This window comes from Microplitis mediator, chromosome 6 (genome assembly GCF_029852145.1).
Source record: "Microplitis mediator isolate UGA2020A chromosome 6, iyMicMedi2.1, whole genome shotgun sequence".
NCBI lineage: Eukaryota > Metazoa > Arthropoda > Insecta > Hymenoptera > Braconidae > Microplitis > Microplitis mediator.
Window position 1 is genome coordinate 20,497,553 of NC_079974.1, and position 20,245 is coordinate 20,517,797.

The window sequence follows — 20,245 nt, forward strand, 5'->3', positions numbered from 1 at the left end:
CACTTATAAATCATTGTAACTTTTTTCTTCTCAATAAAATAAAATGAAAAAAAAAAAACCTAAAAAAAAAAAATAAAATTTATAAAAAAATAATTTTACCTGTGGTGACGACACTGGCCATAACTCCACTAGCCGTAACAGAAGGTGTGTCAGGAGCCACTGGATCGACTTGTTGGGTTGGTCTTGGATCATAAGCTGTTGTGCTGTCGACGTAATCAGCACTTAGCTCGTAATTAGTTATTGCCTGGTGATTGTAATATCCCGAGCCTCCTGTACCTGGACCTGGAGATGCGTACTCACTGCCCCCATACGTGTAGCTAAATATTTTTTTAGAAAACAAAAAAAAAAACCATACATAATTAAAAGAATCGTGTTTATCGTTTAATTATATAAATATAAAACCTTAAAAAGGCTTATCTTGGATTTAATGTTATTCTTGAATACATGAATTATCCTATTATACCGTAAGGCATCTTTTGTCCTGATATGATGATGCTGTTGATAAGGTCATTTGTTATTTTGTTTATGATGAAACTATTGTCATGCTAAGGACTAAATGAAAAGTAATATTTCTAAGGAAATACACAACAAAAAACAATAACTAATACTACACCCTGGCAGATCTGAATTACGCTAAAAATACGGTATTTTGCGGCAAATTTTGATATTTTTGCGGTAAAATTACGGCAACCCTGTGGTATTTTACCGTATATCTGCGGTAACATTGTGGTATCTCACCGTATACATTCAGATTTACTGCAAAATTACGGAATTTTACCGTAAATCAATAAGTATTTCACTGCGTTACGGTAAAAATGCCACAAATTCCGGTGTATTACCTTAACTTACCGTAATTCCTGCACTTTTACCGAAAATCACCGTGTCTACTGTAATTTGCCGCAAATTACGGTATTTTTGCGGTAAAGTTACGGTAACCTGCGGTATTTTACGGTATGTCTGCGGTAACATGGTAGTATTTCACCGTAAACGTTCAGATTTACTAAAAAATTACGGAAATTAGGTAAAAATTCCACAAATTGCGGTAAATTATCACAATGTTACCGCAGATATACGGCAAAATACTGCAGGTCACCGTGTTTACTGTAATTTGCCGCAATTTTCGGTATTTTTGCGGTAAAGTTACGATAATCTGCGGTATTTTACCGTATATATGCGGTAACATTGTGGTATTTTATCGTAAACGTTCAGATTTACTGCAAAATTACAGAATTTTACCGTAAAATAATAAGGATTTCACTGTATTACGGTAAAAATGCCACGAATTGCGGTAAATTACCCCAACTTACCGTAATTTGCCGTAAATTACCGTAAAATGAGGCAAATTTGCAGTAAAATACGGGAATTTACCGTAATTTTGATCCACTAGGGAATACTAAACATTTATAGTAACAATTCAAAATAATAATTATGTCCTAATTAAAAAATTATTTGCGACACAAAGTTTTTTTTTTGTTAATTTAAAAGTAAAATGAGAGACACTGTCTAAACATGATGTCATTCTTTCTCTGTACAAAAGACTAGTGAGGGTGTGACGGGATAGAAATAGGCTATGCCGTTACAATAATCATGTCTACATTTATTTTATATTTTTTTCATTAAGTCGTCATGTATGATTTCAATGAAAAACAAATTTTACTTTTGAATTTGTTCATTTAATTTATTCAAAATTTTATTTTATGGACCCCCAGTAACAGTTAGCTAATTTTTAATGAATCATAGCGGATTGATTGAATCGATGGCTATTAATACTAATATAATAATTATATTCTTAAGATTCGAAAAAAGAAAAATTATGTAATATTATGATGAGTATAATTATAGATCATCAATAATTATTTCAATTTTATAATTAACTATTGATGCTAGAAAATTTTAAGTCTTAATTAAGTTGAATTGTTTGATAGAAAAAAAAAGTGGATGTAAAAAAAATAGATTATATGAATATGAATAGAATATAATGACGAAGAATGTGTAGAAGTAATATGAATAAATTCTGGGATAAAATTTTTTAAAAAATACTGACCCGCCGTTATAAGAGTGATGTTGATCTGAACTGCTTGGAGTTTGATGTTCAAAGACGCTGCTATCTGGTGCTGTCTCTGAAGCTGCTCTCATTTGCGCTCTATGAAACCTCACCTCATCCTCAACCTTTTCCCTTTGCTTCTTTGACATACGTCCAAATTTAACGGCTAAAAAAATTCATTTAAATTTATATAATTTATTTATTTAAATAAATTTCAATTGTATAGAAAATAATCGAAAAAATACAAGAAACTTCTAATGTTATATATTTTTTAATTAATTATGGATGAGTTGAGTGGAATACAAATTAACTTTGTTGATAAGTCGGTATTATTATGGAAATTTTAAATAACAGAAACATTTCTTTTTAAATTGAATAAATTAATTTAATTAATAGATCATTTATTCTTTTTAATTATTTCTATTTTAAACGGCCATTTAAATTGTTAATATTAAAAGTAAAAAGAAAAGATAAATGCAATTAGTTGGTGCCAAAGATTCAGTACAGAATTTTAATTATCGATTAAATTTAAAATTAGAGTTTACTTATTTCAATAAATTTATAACGAGCAACCTGCAGTCACTACGTAACTGCCCAAATGTCAGCACTAAATTTATTAAATACGCAGAAAAAAATAATTTCTTGCCGCGAAAAAATTTAAATTTGCACCAAGAAATTTTATGCATTATCGATTAAATACAAAAATTGTCTTGGGGCGAGAAAATATTTTTTTGGTCAAGAAATAATTCCTTGCACCAACTAATTTTTTCTAGTTCTAAATAAATTTTTGTTTTCAATTCACAATGCAAAAAATTTATTGGGGTAAGTCAAAATTTTCTTTAGGCGAGTAAAGATTTTTTGTGTCAATGAATCCTTTTTTTTTCTATCCACACTTTTTTGGCTTTGAGAATCTTCCTAAAACCAAAAGGGAGTATAAAAATCTGTCATTTTGGAATAAGTAACGCGATATAAATAATATAGATGTATATTCAGTGACATTCAGTCATATTTAGTGACAGAATAATTAAAGTATTAATTTATTTAAAGAAAATAAATACGATCGTCTTTTTTCCCGCGTAATTTAAATGTAATTCGAATGATATAGATAAATCTATTTATCTCAATACTTGGCAATTAAAAAGAGTTTAAACTATGAAAAGGCACAAATTCAAGTCAAGACCTATCTAATAACACCAATTTCAATAACATTAACTAATTCTATCATATAGATAAGACGGGAACAAAATTTTCCTTATTTCCCTGATTAAACAACTGAATTCGATCGAATTAAACAGAATTAATTTTTAATTCTATTTAATTCAGATAAATTCCGTTAATTCGGTACCTAACTTAAAAATGAATTCTGTCTAATTCGGCAGGAAATCCAGAATTTGTCCAAATTAAAACGAATTTAAATAATTCTATTCGTTTTAATTCTGATTAATTCGAAAATAATTCTCCAATTTCTAGTTCTGAATCCGAATTAAACTGAATTAAAACGAATTTGAAATTTTTAAATCGGTTTATTCCGTTTAATTCAAATTCAAATTTTCAATTCAGTTGAGTTCTGTTTTGCAGAATTCGACAGAATATAACAGAATTAAAATTTTTAATTCGCTCGAATTCAGTTGTTTAATCAGGGTCTCCTAATAATGTAGATTATCAAAAAATAAATAAAAATTTTTCTCATCGAGAAAATTTCATACCATCGTTAGCTTTTACATATTAATTAAAAAAATATATATAAAACTAATTCCTCAATGTTTTTAAATTCTTTTAATTTTATAAATTCCATAAAATAACCGATAATTTAAAAAAAAAGTGAAAATATATAATGAAAGCCATATATATCGGCATTGATTAAGCAATACTGCAGCAGCGAACGTTGAAAAATAGATAGATTGTTAGTGAGAACAAAACATGAGATATGAAACGCAATTCAGAAGCATCCACGTCAATCGTTACATCGGGATAACGCCAGAGGGTAGCTCTCAGTATATAACACAAAAGAAAAAGAATTAAATAAATATCAATGACGCATAAAAAAACGCAGTAAAACAGATTGGAGTAAATATTGATCCTTCTTTTTGTTTCTCCATATCAATTCTACAGAAAATAAAAAAATAACTATCGTTCTTATCTGCATGACTCGTGAAGCTCAATCAAAACTCAACCCTTTGTCAATTCAATTCATCTTATTAATAAATTTCACGCATTTAATTTAAATGATTCGCGTGCTTTCATCAGCTGACGTCATTATAATCTGCCTTGTATATACCATACATCCTACACTAACAATGCATTCCAAGATTCTTTGAATACTTCACACAATTACTCTTCATATGAATCAATTCTCGCATGATTTCCAACTTTTTTTTCTAAATTATATAATCGATTAATTAATTTTAGGACATTTATTATATTATGGTATACTGCGACATATATATTAATAAAGGAAGTAATGGGTAAGTAAAATAAAAAAAAAATAATTTAAAAGTCCGAGAAGTTATTCCCCTAATGTTGCACACAGATGACGTTCAAAGAAGAAATACGCATGCGTGTCGAGGGAACGCGGAAGCGGCGTGACTTGACATGTGACGTCATGGTAAGAGAGAAGAGATACGTCATGAGTTAGCAAGTGAGATACTCCACTAATACACCCCTGAGAAAAAAAAACTTTTGTATATATATATATATTTATATATATATATAGAAAACACGACGCAAGCGTACAAGTCATATATATCTTGATAGTGTGTTGTATTATTTACAAAGAGAAAAAAGATAAAGAAGCATGGGTTCAACCGCGTGACGTCAGACCAGCTGAACGCAGTCTGGTAAATGGAGGTTCAGTAAAAAAGTGGGGGAGTTTATATATATATATATGTATATATATAATGTTGAAGACATTTCAACGATTGTATGTAATAGAGTGAGAGAAAAATATAATATGTTGAAGAGAATAAAAGGAGAAATAAAATAATGTATAGTAAGGGGTGATCGACCGAGGTAAAGAAAAAGAAAGAAGAAAATATAAACGAACGTTTACGGAGACTATATGAACTCGAAAGAGAGAAAGAAAGAGAGAAGCCACCAGGAAGAAACACACGGCCTCTATATGCATTTTCTTTAGCTATATTTAGGCAAGTCCCTTTATCAGCAAAACGTTTCAGTTACAAGCTATGAATATATGGATGTTTTATTCTTAGATTTCGATGATGCATAATATTAAGTATTATATTAGCTCTGGTTATTTTTAAAATTATTTGTTCTTTAATTGTTTATAAGGGAACTTACGGAAATATTTAATGTTAATATGTATCTGCTTAAAATTTGTTTGAAGAGTTTGATTGTTAGAAGAGTAATTTGGTTTATTATTCAATTTATTTACAAAATATCACTATTTTAATTTTGAAACTTATTCGATAAGAATTTACCGAGATAAAACCATACAAACTAATGCAATTATATAGAAGTCAAACCAGTACTTTAATTTAAAACTCCGTGTTTTTAAAACTGTTTCAAAAATTGACGACCGATCGATCGGAAATTTCATATCTTGAGATACGAATACCTAGAGCTTAATATACATTTTTTTATTCATCTTAAAATTTTTTTCTTCTGATAAAACTCAAGTTTTTATGTCAAAATAAATATTTTTCATTTTTTGTCAAAAAGTTTTGAGATATAGTTTAATTTAGAAACATTTTTTTCTTCACTTGATATCAGTTTCGACTAAGAGTGATTCGAAAAAAGGTCTTGAATACTGAATACTCTAAAACTGAATATTTGTACAAAGTATTTTTAAAATGTTACTCAATATAACTGAAAAATTGCCGGAAATAAACTTTTTTTTATCCATGCGCCTGAATTGAAATTTTAATGATTTTAAAAAAACTCCTATTTTGAACTGTTAAGTTTTGTCGCTACGGAAGAGCAGTTTTTTTTTTTTTAAAGTTTATTCATCAAAATAAATATTTTTTGAAATTTTATTATCAATCTTCAAAGTCAAATAAGTAAATAAAAGAGTAACAAAAAACAAACTACCAGAAGTATCTTTAAAAACTAAAATAAAAAAGTCTTACTTTTAGACTTTTACCGAAACATATCAGTAGAATTTTTTATTTTTAAATTGTTTTATCAGTTAAAACCAGTTGCATATATGACTTAAAAATCGAATCAATAAATATATAAAATATCTTCTATAAATCAGAATCAAAATTCAGTACCAATACATAAATGATTAATCTACTGTTTTATTCATAATCATAAACAAATAAATGGTCACAATGTCATCCATAGTAAATATCTTTCGATCAGATATATTAAAAATACACGGAAAAAAGAGCAGTTGAAAAATTACAGTTTCGTATAGTAGTAAAGCGCTCCGAGTCTGAAACTGTAAAAATTATATTTTTTATCAGTAAATTTTACAGAAACAACGAATATTACAGTTTCAAACTCGATATTGTCGATTTAAACTGTAAAATTTGCTGCTTAAAATTGTATTAATTTTATTAATATAACAAATTTATAAAATTACAGTTTAAGCTTTAATGTTTAAAGATTTTTTCCCCGAAAGCCTTTTTTACTGTAGAAACTGTAATTTTTCAACTGCTCTTTTTTTCGTGTATATTTAAAATATAAAAATTAAATTGTTTGATATTTTTTTCACTGTTTTTTTTTTGTTTTAAAAGTCTGAAAATTAAATTTAAAAAAAACTGTTGTAAGGTAAAAGTCCCTATACTCGCTCAGTACCATTAGTCGCTCACTTTAACTGTTTAATGCGTTTTTTAATCATTTTTATAGACACAAATTTCAACTAAAAAAATTATTATTGATAAATAATTATTTGTGAATGTAAATGTATTTAAATATAATGTATCAAATTATTTTATAATAGATTATAAATTTAAATTAAGTGACTGTTTTCAAAATCGCGCTCAGCGGCATTTTTTACTTTGACGTTCATTCGTTAGATTAAATTTGATCACGTCAAATTTTTTGAAAATCGTGGTAACTATATCTTATTAAGTATATTTTTAAAATTCATGAAATTTTATATTATGAAAGAATAAAGTAGTATAATTTATAAATTATTTGTCCAAATCAATAAACTTATCATAGTTTAATTGATATTGTCTTTGAGCGACTATAGGGCCATGTGTTGGTCGAGTAATGGTACATGACAACTTTTAGTGAGCGACTATGGGTACACTCAAGGCCCTTATTTAAAAAACTAATAATAATAACTAATTATCAAGATTATTCTTCAAACTTAAATTTTATTCTAATACTCAAAACTACAAAAAATAACTATAAAAAAAAAAAAAAATGGTGGAATTTCACTCCAATGAAAAGTGAACGGGTATAGGGGCTTTTACCTTATCAGTTAAAATATTTCAAACATTTGAACCAATGAAGTTGTTTCCGTGTTAGAAAAAAATTTAGTTTAATAATATACACCATATATATATCTCAATCGTACAAAGATCACATGAAAACACACATATAAGAATATTTGTTAATCTGATGACTCTGAGAGACTATCAATCGATAAGATAGTGCTGTATAAACCCACAATTTAAACAATATTTAAAAAAAAAAAAGTAAAAACTTGAAATTATTTAATAATTAAAAAATTTTCCATTTAATAATCCTGATGAGACATATTCAGGACTTAGTTGATATGAGTTTATTGTCTTATTGCTTCCATTCATCTGCCATTTACGGGTGAGATAGTACGCGCAAACTCAACGATTATCATTAAAGAGAAGAATATGGAGAGTAAATAGAGTCTCTATTGTTTCTCTTTAACGTGCAGCAAATGTCAACGCTTCACCTTTCCTTCCCTCGCGGGTATACGTTTAATGACTGTGACACGTGTGCTACGTTTTCTATGTCTAAAGACAATGCGTGTTTTCATCATTTCGTGAGGCAACAATTATTCACCAAGTCATTTCGTTCTTTGATATTTTTTATTTTTCTTTTCTATACATTTCATTATTATCCATACATAAAATATCTTGATTCAATCGAACCGTTAAGTTTTCTTTTCTTTATACTCTTTTTTATTTACCGTTACGTATACGCTTATTTCGGACACCACGACTCAAAATATTTACCGTTACATTTTACCTTGCGTGACAACAGTTGAATAAAGTTAGGAAACAGGTAAGGCGTGACTTTGAATTTTGAATGAAAAATTTTTAAAAATAATAATAATTGTAACGAAGGTATGTTAATTAATTTTTTTATTATAAATTTATACTAAAGGTATACCGCAGGTTATTTTTATTTTATTTTTTTGACACTATCGACATTGAGTGGTATATAAAGAAGCAGGAAGTGGTATACCAATATCTTGAAACATAATGAAATTTGATAAAGCTATTATGCACATATATATGGAGCAGTTTTTAATTAAATATGTGTATATATATATACATATACACGCAAAAAAATAAATGATGTATTTTATTCGGATTTTCAATTGACTTTTATTGTTTGAACAATAAACCCGCATCAAAGAAGGTAATTAATAAATAATATGATTTTGAAAGCGAAAAAGTATAAGAATGATTATCTAAAATATATTGATATGAAAAAAAAATGGTCACTCTTGGGCTTTAAATTTTAGTGTTTGAAATGATGAAATACGTCATCTTGTCATATAGATATAGCCGCGCATCAGTAATACTTTCGGTTAATTCTTTCACATGCATTAAAAGCTTAAACACAAGTAAAATTTTATTGTTTCAAACTAGAAAAACTGATGCGCTTAAGATGTACTTTTTGACAATTTCAAAAAAGTAATAATTATACACCGTTATATACTGAGTGTTTTTTTACTTTTTTACTATAAACTTAAATGTTGCAAACATCGAATGTTGAAGCTGAAACGTTAAATTATCATGGTGGCCACAGATTTTTGAGATTGAAATTCCCTGACTTTTCCGGGTATTCCAGTCAAGCAATTCAAAAATTCCCTGACTATGTGTAGTAATATTAAATCATTGGAAATATTTATTTAATTTAAAATAAAATGGTGTAAGCCAGTTTAATCAATAATTAATCATTGTCGTTAAATGAAGCTTTTTTTTAATATTAGTCAATGTTCATTGTTTTTTTTTTTTTTTATTTATTAAATGAATAATTTTTTATTTTTGATTTGAAATCCATGTTTTTATATAACTTCATAAATTTCATAAATAAGAATATTTCATAGAATATTAATAAAGTATTAATGAAGTACGCGAATAATAAATATAATGAAACTTATTAGTTCATTACTTATGTATACATTTAATGTTTTTAGTTTTTTAACTTGTCAATATGGATGTTAATAGCTTGAAGATCCTGGCGATTGTTTTCTACTAAGACTTTGTTTTCTAACACCCTTGATAATTCTAACTGCTTCATTTTTTCGTTATTGGAATCAATTTCTACTAATTTTTTTCAAGATGGTTTTACAACCGCGTTCGCGCCGCGTCACTTTTTCAACAGTTTTGACAGAAAACTAAATTTCTCGGATTTTTTCAGTCAAAAGAAAGAAAGTGAAGATTTTTCCAGCTTTGTGACGAAATTCTCTGACATTTCCAGGTTTTCCAGAAATGTGGCCACCATGATTATTATAATTTCATTTTTTCATCTACCGAACAGTAATTTCTATTACTTGTAACATGCACACAAAAAAAAAAATTCTCGACTGAAGGTAAATATTCTTGATTCAAGAAAATTTTTTTGGAGACCTAAATTGTCTCAGATAAAGTAGAAATCTTCTCCAACCAAGACGAATTCTCTTGGCTCAAGAAAATCTTGACTTGGTTCCCGAAAACGTTTGTCTTCAAAAATATTTTCTTGACTCAAGATATCTGTTTTTTCTGTGTGATTTATTAACATAAAAATTTTAAATTTCAATATTTAAATTAAGATTATTATAATTCATTCTATAAAACCGAAATTACTTTTTGAAATGATATCAAATTGTGACCACATTATAAATTTTCAATTATCAATAACTAATTTTCCAATTCTTTTTTCCACGTGTAGCCGTGTGAAAATATAATTAAATATCGCAATAACTATTTTTGGTTTATTTAAAATATATATTATCGATATACATATAATGCGCAACAGGAGTATATTGTCGCTGTACATTTGTCTTGATAAGCTAACAAGTAAATGAAAGGGGAGAGACGTTTGGCGAGAAGAAAATGTTGATAAGGGGTCATATACCCCAGCAAAAGCGCGTGGCAAATGCACCAAAGTATATTTTACATTTTTTTTTTTTTTTTATGTATTAACTGTGAGTCAACATTTCATTTTACTTGTGTGTATTGTGATGTTTGGTTCAGCCAACAGACTTTAAAGAATTATTTATTTATTCTTTTAAAAATATATTTAGTCGTTGATAATTTTTTTTAAATTTTTAAAGTCAATTTATGATTCAATACTTTTCTATAAAATTATTTAATTCATTGTTTTATTATTAATGTTTGAATAAAAAATATCTATTAATATATGAATCTATAAATAGATGTAAAAGGTAAATAAACTCAAAAAGAAAGACTTGAGATATTTTATGAGATGCCTGATGCATCAGTTAGACAAAAATAGAGAGAAAGTAGTCGTTAAAAAATACAGGAAGCTTTAAATTTTAATATTTTGAAATTTAAAAAGAAATATTGCATGTGATTTTAAAGTTTTATCATTTTTAAATTTATTCATTTTACAGAATGATAATTTATTTATAACGGAGTTTGAAACAAATATTTTTAATAACATGTAATAAATAGTTTCTTGCATAATTTATTAATAGTTAAATTTAGCCGGCAACGTGATGTAATTTTTATTTATACAGATAAATAATATATAAAATAATTTTAAAAAAAACTCACCATCTCTGGACATGCCAAGTCGTAGGCACTTTTGTAGCCGGCAATATTGACACCGGTTTCTGTTGACACGATCTACCACACAATTTTTGTTTCTTGGGCACTGGTAGTTTACGACTGATGACTGTGACCTCCTGAAGAAACCTTTGCAACCCTCGCAGGTGATTACACCGTAGTGTACACCACTGCTTTTGTCGCCGCAAACTTTGCAGGGGATTATCTCGATCTGGGCTGTAATTAATAACATTAAATATATAGTATTTCAAAATTACATTTTATTTATAACGAAATCATTAATCATCGAGCAAATATATATATATATATGTAAATTCATATTTATATCTTATAAAATGAAAATTTTCCTACGATTGTAGAAGAATGAAATTTATGTAAAAAAAAAAAATAAACAAGATATCATTTGAATTTAAAACTTGAATTTTTTATCTGTGATGACAGATCAAGTAAGATTATATATAGCAGTGATACGACATTAAGTGACTGGTGATTATGTAATTTGAGATTCTATAATTCATGCATTTACATAACACACAGACACATTCACAGCAGATGAGTGTAAGCTTTTTCATTCTGAAATGTAAAATCTCATAAGAATCTTCTTGCCGCGTTTTACTTTTGAATTTTTCTAGTCATTTTTTTTCTCCTATTATAGAAATTCCAGTGTCTATTTTAATTACAATAATTAAAAATAGATTTTAAATTTATTTATACTTTTTTCCACTGAATAATGATAATGACGAGCAACCTGCAGTCACTATGTGACTGCCCAAATATCACTAGTAAATTTATAAAATACGCAGAAAAAAAGGATTTCTTGCCGCAAAAATTTTAATTTGCACCGAGAAATTTTATGCATTATCAATTAAATACAAAAATTGTCTTGGGGCGAGAAAAGATTTTTTTGGTCAAGAAATAATTCCTTGCACCAACTAATTTTTTCTAGTTCTAAATAAATTTTTTTTTTCAATTCACAATGCAAAAAATTTATTGGGGTAAGTCAAAATTTTCTTTAGGCGAGTAAAGATTTTTTGTGTCAATGAATCCTTTTTTTTTCTATCCACACTTTTTTGGCTTTGAGAAGCTTCCTAAAACCAAAAGGGAGCATAAAAATCTGTCATTTTGGAATAAGTAACGCGATATAAATAATATAGATATATATTCAGTGACATTCAGTCATATTTAGTGACAGAATAATTAAAGTATTAATTTATTAAAAGAAAACAAATACGATCGTCTTTTTTCCCGCGTAATTTAAATGTAATTCGAATGATATATAGATAAATCTATTTATCTCAATACTTGGCAATTAAAAAGAGTTTAAAGTATGAAAAGGCACAAATTCAAGTCAAGACCTATCTAATGATACCAATTTCAATATCATTAACTAACCCGAGTCAAAAAACAACCTCGGATTTACGTCTCGAAGTTCTTAATGAAGTTTTTGAAGATCAATTTAGAATTTTAAGATTGACAACAGTACAGAGTTATCCTAGTTTAGTCCTCAAAGTAGTAGTTACGACCTATTTTACCACTTTGAGGACTAAACTCAAATAACATAATCTGGATTAGAGCCTCAAAATACTCAAAACGTACAGGAATAATTTTATCCACATTTGAACCTCAAAAGTCTCATTCGACGTTTTCTCTCCCCTCCCTTTTTCTATCTAAAATTTTTGAACCTCCGAAACAAAACTTTTCATTTGTTGAGGATTTTGAGGCCTTAGTTATAATTCAAAATTGATAAATTATTCGCATTTAGACCTCATAGTTCTCATTGACGATTTTGAGTACTAAAGTAGAGTTACTTTTTGAGCGGCAAATAAAACATCAAAGGAATTGAGGCTTTTGAGGACTAAACTAGAATTTGTGTTTTGACTCGGGAATTCTATCATATAGATATGGCGGGAACAAAATTTTTCTTATTCTCTTAATAATATAGATAATAATAATAATAATATGTATATTTGTTTTGTTTGAATCAGCTTGTCTACCTCGTATAGATTTAACCTGGACTCTACGGTCATCCAGCAATGTGTTATTAGGACTTGAAGTTGTTTGAATTGAGGATCGCGTTCTCGCCTCTGGAGGCTGTGGACTTGTGCTGTCGGCGCCCCAGGTCGACGTTTCAAACACCGATAAATTTCCCTCCATTTACACTGTACTTTATCACGATGTCGTTGCATTCGCATACGACTTTTTTTTACTTCCATCAACTGCTAATTTAATTCTTTTACTTATCACTTCTATTTATCAATAGCAATTATTATTTTTAAATTATTCATTCACAATAATTATTAGTGTGTAAAGAAAAAAATAAATAATAATAAATTTTTAAAAAAAATCTTAATCCCTGTTTTTTTATTTACTTTTCAATAGTCAAATTTTATTTTTAATTAAGACATTTCTTCTAAAATTTATTCACCAAATTTAATTAATTACTTTTTTTTTTACTTTAAATTTAATTGTCATTTTGTATAAAAATTTTTTAAATTGTTTTTGAAAATTTGTTTTTTAAAAATATTCCACCATATAAATAAAAATAAAAAAACATGAGATTTTTTTGACCCACTGTAATAAATATATTTACTCAGTGCATATGTGATTATACTTGAGTCTATTGAAGAAATCTAAAAAATAAAATAAATTTTATCGGAAGCGATAAATTTAAAAGAGGATAAATATTTAAAAATATTTAATCGTCTCATTAAAACAAAATTTAAATAAATAATTATTATTTTAAATGATAATAAATTTTTTTATCGTTTGTTTAAACTAGAGATACAATAATTATTTTCCTCTACTTGTACTTTTGGTATCATCTTTTACCACTTGCTTAGAGAGCGCCGCTCTCAGTAGCGTCGAGGCGCTTGCACCATATAGTCAAACATTACATAACTGAGAACGATGAACCCAAAGTACAGTCACTCAACACACGGGCATTTCCTCGCGTTATCTTGTATCACGTTACGATGCCTGCAGCTGCAGGAAATTATTTCTTCCAAATTATTATATTATAAACATACATTCATTATTTTATTTATCATAAATTTATAATTTTTAAATAATTAACGAGTGTAAATGTAGCAGACACATTTTTTTTTTAAATTACATATAAAAAAATTAAAATAAAAAAATTTTTAAAAAATGCATCTACTGAATTTTGAATTGTCTAGACATGAATTTTTTTATTTTTATTTTTGAATCATTTTAATTTATTTCAAAAATTTTTAAAATTGTCAGATGTCCGCTAATTACTATCGTAAAAAATTATTGTAATCTATACAAATAATTAACGATAAAAAAAACTACCTATAAATAATTATGTTTTAATGAGACTGATTTTTCTTTTTAATTAATATTTAATCAACAGATAATAATCTTTAATTTTAATTAACATCGTTGAAGTAAACAAAACAATAATAAAAATATATATACATATATATATTTTTTATTTTAAACAATATCATTTAATTTAAATAATTTTTCGCGGGAATTTTAAATTCACGAGGGTTTAAAATATACGAAAATTTATATGATACTGACGTTAGCAGATGACAATTTTTGAATTTTTTTTCCACAATTTGATTAAAAAAAAAAAAAAATTGCGCGTAGAAAATTTAACAAACGGTGCAATTTTTTAAATACTTTTTTTTATAATCTGTCATTTTTAAAAAAATTCAAAAATTATCTGACGGCGAACTTCAGTGTCATAAATTTATATATTTATAAAAATAAACGATGGTGAAAACGAAAAAAAATTTGAAAAAATGCACATGACTAAAATTTTTTGTGCATATTTTCAAATTATTTTTTTTTAAAAATGACGTTTGCTTTTTTTAATATTATGATATATATAAGTATTAACTTAAAAATTTATAAAAAAAAATAAAAATATTTAAATATGAATATAATTATTCATATTTATATATATTTCACATGTTTACTCATCAATTATATTGTTTTATCCGCACAGAAATTACCACTGTCACAAACTATAAATTTATACCAAAGAACAAGAAATGTATAAGAAATAAATATTTAATAACAAGACGTAATAGTTGATGTAATTAAAAATATTTAAAATTTAAAAAAAGTCCTGAACTTGTGTTGCGTTAGTAAGCGGCACTTTCCAACTCCCACACTTCCCAACTTGTATACTCTATAGTAATAGCAATTCACCCATACATTACTCGATCATGAGTGTACACATGGATCTACTCACGAACGAACCAACCAACATCTCTTCCTGCATCCTTCTTTCTTTCTCTACAGTCTCTTTACACTTTACGATCTTTTCGTGTCTCTTTTATAAACCTCGGACACAACACACCAACAATAATATCCACCAATAATACAATACATTCTCACATCCCACATATCCACCAATATAATTTAAATATAAAGACGAAAAGTAATTAACACTTTTTTACTGTAATAGTCAAATAAAAATTCAAAAAAATTTACTATTATCTACAAACTTTATTTTTTATTTTTAGTATAGTATTTTTTTTAATTTTTTGGAGCCTGATAATGGATAATTTAAACACACGTATCATATTTTTTGAATAATTTAAATGTCCCGCGTTTGCAAGAATTAAAGATTTAACACTCAGTCTAATCATACGTATGTATAATTTATTAATCAGGTTCTATATTAATATAATATATCAAGCACACCTAATGTAACACCTCGTGCACTGTATATATTTTTGATAGATTAAATAATAATAATAATAATAACACAGTAAACCGAGCGTATTATAACGAGGGTGTAAAGTAAGAAATTTAAAAAATGCGATAACGGAGTAAAAAAATAAAGATAATTATTATGTGGTGAGAAGTAAAGAGACAAGAGGTGTTTTTGGGGATCGCCAAAGCAAGCCTGGCATCTCACAATATGTCAAGAATCCCCACCATACCGTTGACGTTGTGGCGGGTCACTGAACTGTGCGCCACCGCGGATGATGGTCGAGTGCTTCGTCTCACCCCCTGCCCCTCTGGCGCTAAATGCCGCGCCCCTTCCCCGCACGGCGATTCCCTTCCGAGTCTAAAATCCCTCCTGGCGGACAACACTCCCCACTATTTACTTCAATTGTAATACTTGCCGGATATTACCGACAACAAACGATTGCTACCGAATATTTATGCGCGCGTAACTCTTGTTATTACTATTTTATCTGCGTATTCATCAATACATATGTTTAATAATAATAATAATAATAATAATAATTATTATTATTATTATGATACTGAAGTTAGCCGACGTTCAATAATTTTTGGATTTTTTTTTAAACAATAAATTATTTTTAAAACAATATTTGAAAAAATTGCACTTGTAGTTTTTTAAATTTTCTACATGTGCATTTTTTTATTTTTATTTTTTTTTTTAATTAAGTTATTCAAACAGAAATTTGAAAATTTTTAACTGTCTGCTAACTTCAGGATCATTTATTAATGATACTGAAGTTAGCAGACGTCTAATAATTTTTTGATTTTTTTTTTTGGACGATAGATCATAAAAAAAAATATTCGAAAAAATTGCACTTGTAGTTTTTTTAATTTTCTGCATGTGCATATTTTTATTTTATTTTTCTGCAATTGATTTTTTGAAAAACAAAAATTCAAAAATTTTTAAATGTCTGCTAACTTCAGGATCATGAAAAAAATAATTTATCCCACGGTAATGTAATTAATTATTATTTTAAGTGTATGAATAATTTGAATTTGAAAATTATTTAAATTCAATCGAATATTAATGTTTATTCAAAATTTTAATTATTCGAAAAAATTTGACTAATTATTAAATGTCAGTTAAAAATTTTAACAGGATATTTAAATTCAAAAATTTGAATTCTTTTTTTTTATTCAAATGCTGATAGATAGAAAAATTTGAATTACTCGTGAATGAAAAAAAATTATTCAGGAAAATTTAAAAAAAATGAAAAATATTTTGTAAATTCTAAACAAATATTCAAATTTTAATATTTTAAATAATTAAATTTTTTTTTTAATTCAAAAACTGATGAATGAATCAAATAATTAAAAAAAAATCGAATTATTTTGGAAAATTAAATACGAATAAAAACTTTAATTTTTTTAATTCTAATCAAGTATTTAAATTTTTAAAATTAAAAAATATTTTTACTTTTTAAAAATTTGAATTAATCGGTTTAAAAATTCAAATTAAACACTAACTGCATGCCTTTAATTATTAAAATTTGACATCTGTATGCAATTATTTTTCAAAGTAATTTAATTTACCTGAAATAATCCAAAATTCCGAAAAAATTTTCATTAAAAAAAAAAACCTTTTTTCAAACAGAGATAAAGAAGAAAATTATCGATCGTAGAAAACTGCATCATCTATAGAGCACGTGTGCCGTTTAATAAACAGCAGTAAAGAGAGACTCCGTTATAATTTGATGTGTAATGTAAGTGATTCTAGATGTCTCAAGTCTGGCGCTTTCACGAAGTTTCAAATAATAGTAATAATAAAATTATGTCGTAATAATTAAATCATAAATTACAGTATGTACTAAACATCAGTATTATTTTTAAAAAATGAAATTATAATAAATGTACATACGATTATTTATAAAATAATATTATCAAATAAAATATTTAAATGATACAGATAAAAAAAAAATAAACGAGAATATTAAAAGAAATAAAAAATGAATAATTTTTAATTTATTTTCATTCATTAAACACTTGACTCATACTTGGTATAGTTACTATTCTCACTATATACTGTCACTCTCCATTCTATTTGGTTGCCACGTCCTTGTAGAGATCGTAGAACCTCCTCTCTCTTTTTTTTTATTTATTTTTTTTTTTTTCGCATCGTCTCATTCTTGGTTTAACTCTTGACGTTTTACTTGTACTCATACTTCAACCCCACTATACAAGACATCACACATAACGACATAACACATAACATATTACTTTAGTGCACAGTAGTACTGTAGTTTCTTTAGTTATATACCCTTTCGTATTTGTATTCGTATTCGCATATTTATTGCATAACCGCCGCGCAATACATGAGGTTGCCAACCTGCACGAAGCAGCATAATAATCTATAAATACGACTACAAATAAATTATTTTATATTGAGTCGATCTTTACATTCAAAGCCGCGTGTGATCGGTTTGTACCATTATGCGCTAGATATATTATAATATAGTAGTAATACATAATAATGTAATATAACGAAAGTATAAATCCGCGTAATGATTATTAGAGAGCGCGAAAACCGCCCGGCGGTTTGACATTGGACGTGATACACTGTGCCGATTATACATTTACATCTTGTAGAATTCATAGGCAATTAACTGATAAATTATTTATTTATTATTCAATTTCTCTGGAAAAATATATATGCTGGTAATTATATTTTATTTATTACAAATATATTAGATTATTTTTTTTTTAGTTGCAATTAATTTTAAAAAACTAAAGCATAATCTTGGATGAAAATACTGTGTAACTATTTAAAAGTATGTTGTGTGTGATTGGTTAAGATATTGCGTTGGATTTTAATTTAAAAAATTTTTAAATTATAGTGTATATTAATTTTTTTTTACAAATCTTTACTTTATGATAATAGTAAGTTTATTGATGTCTTGCTATGGAATTTCTCGTATTCAAAAAACTACACGGAGAGAAATTTATGGTAACCGTTCCAGTACGTTTATGAAATATCATCCCATATAGTTATGGTAATGATTACTTGGAATTATGGGATACAGGCCCATACTTTCTAGAAAAAGTTCACATAAGTATGGAGAAATAGTTCACATAAATATTTCTATTATTATGGTAACAGTTCCCATATCGCATGTGAAAGAATTATGGTAATGATTACCATAATATTATGGTAATGGTTCCTATAATATTAAGGTAATGGTTACCATATATTATGGTGATGGTTACCATATATTATAGTAATTGGTCCCATTATATTATGGTAATGGTTACCATAATACATGGCGATGGTTACCATATATTATGGTAATGGTTACCATATATTATGGTAATGGTTCCTATAATATTAAGGTAATGGTTACCATATATTATGGTGATGGTTACCATATATTATAGTAATTGGTCCCATTATATTATGGTAATGGTTACCATAATACATGGCGATGGTTACCATATATTATGGTAATGGTTACCATATATTATGGTCATGGTTACCATATATATGGTAATGGTTATCATATTTTATGGTATTGGTTACCATAATGTTATAGTAATGGTTCCTATAATATTATGGTAATGGTTACCATATATTATGGTAATGGTTCCTATAATATTAAGGTAATGGTTACCATATATTATGGTGATGGTTACCATATATTATGGTAATGGTTACCATATATTATGGTGATGGTTACCAAATATTATGGTGATGGTTACCATATATTATGGTAATTGTTCCCATTATATTATGGTAATTGTTCCCATTATATTATGGTAATGGTTACTATATATATGGTAATGGTTATCATATTTTATGGTAATGGTTATCACACATATGGTATTGGTTACCATAATGTTATAGTAATGGTTCCTATAATATTATGGTAATGGTTCCTATAATATTAAGGTAATGGTTACCATATATTATGGTAATGGTTACCATATATATGGTTATGGTTACCATAATGTTATAGTAATGGTTCCTATAATATTATGGTAGTCATTACTCTAATATTATGGTAATGATTACTATAATATTATGGTAGTCATTACTCTAATATTATGGTAACGATTACTATAATATTATGGTTATGGTTACCATATAATATGGTAAAGATTACCATAATTCCATATTTAAAAATAACCTGTTTCCATATGATATGGAGTCATTATCATGAAATGTTGTAATCATTACCGTAAATTTTTCTCCATGTAATTACATATGAAAAAAAATATCTTCTATAAAATTAATGGCTTAGAAATTTTATGTAATGTAAAAATAAAGTTTATAAATAAATTAATGCATAATTATTTTTCTGACTGATTTGAACTTGCTACTAATAATTTAAATTAGTTTGCTTTAATTAAAATAACAATTTTAAACAGCATAGTATTGATTAAAGTTTCGTATTCTATTAATAATTAAAAATATTTAGTTAATTATATTGCGTAGAGCGGTATCAATTATCACGATTATTATTAATGAGGTGACTATTACGTAAAAAAAAAGAATAAAATAAAAATAACGTCATACAATAGATAGATAATTTGTTGGTGAGGTATACTAGCGAGTTGTGACGAT

General features: G+C 26.8%; 1 protein-coding gene across 8 annotated transcripts in view; it reads right to left on the bottom strand.

Moving 5' to 3' along the window:
• LOC130669806 (probable nuclear hormone receptor HR3) overlaps positions 1-20,245 on the bottom strand; it is a 113,525-nt gene that overhangs the window by 9,282 nt on the left and 83,998 nt on the right. For 5 of the 8 annotated variants that reach the window (XM_057472891.1, XM_057472888.1, XM_057472885.1 and 2 more), the window contains 3 exons: positions 10,945-11,172; positions 2,045-2,210; positions 100-317 (listed from right to left, as the gene is read on the bottom strand). In XM_057472891.1, coding sequence (XP_057328874.1) covers positions 100-317; positions 2,045-2,210; positions 10,945-11,172 — 612 coding nt within the window. Of the gene's footprint in view, positions 1-99; positions 318-2,044; positions 2,211-10,944; positions 11,173-12,950; positions 13,376-13,546; positions 13,593-15,181; positions 15,909-20,245 lie in introns of those variants that run through there. The other 3 variants (XM_057472887.1, XM_057472893.1, XM_057472886.1) reach the window with 3 other exon arrangements.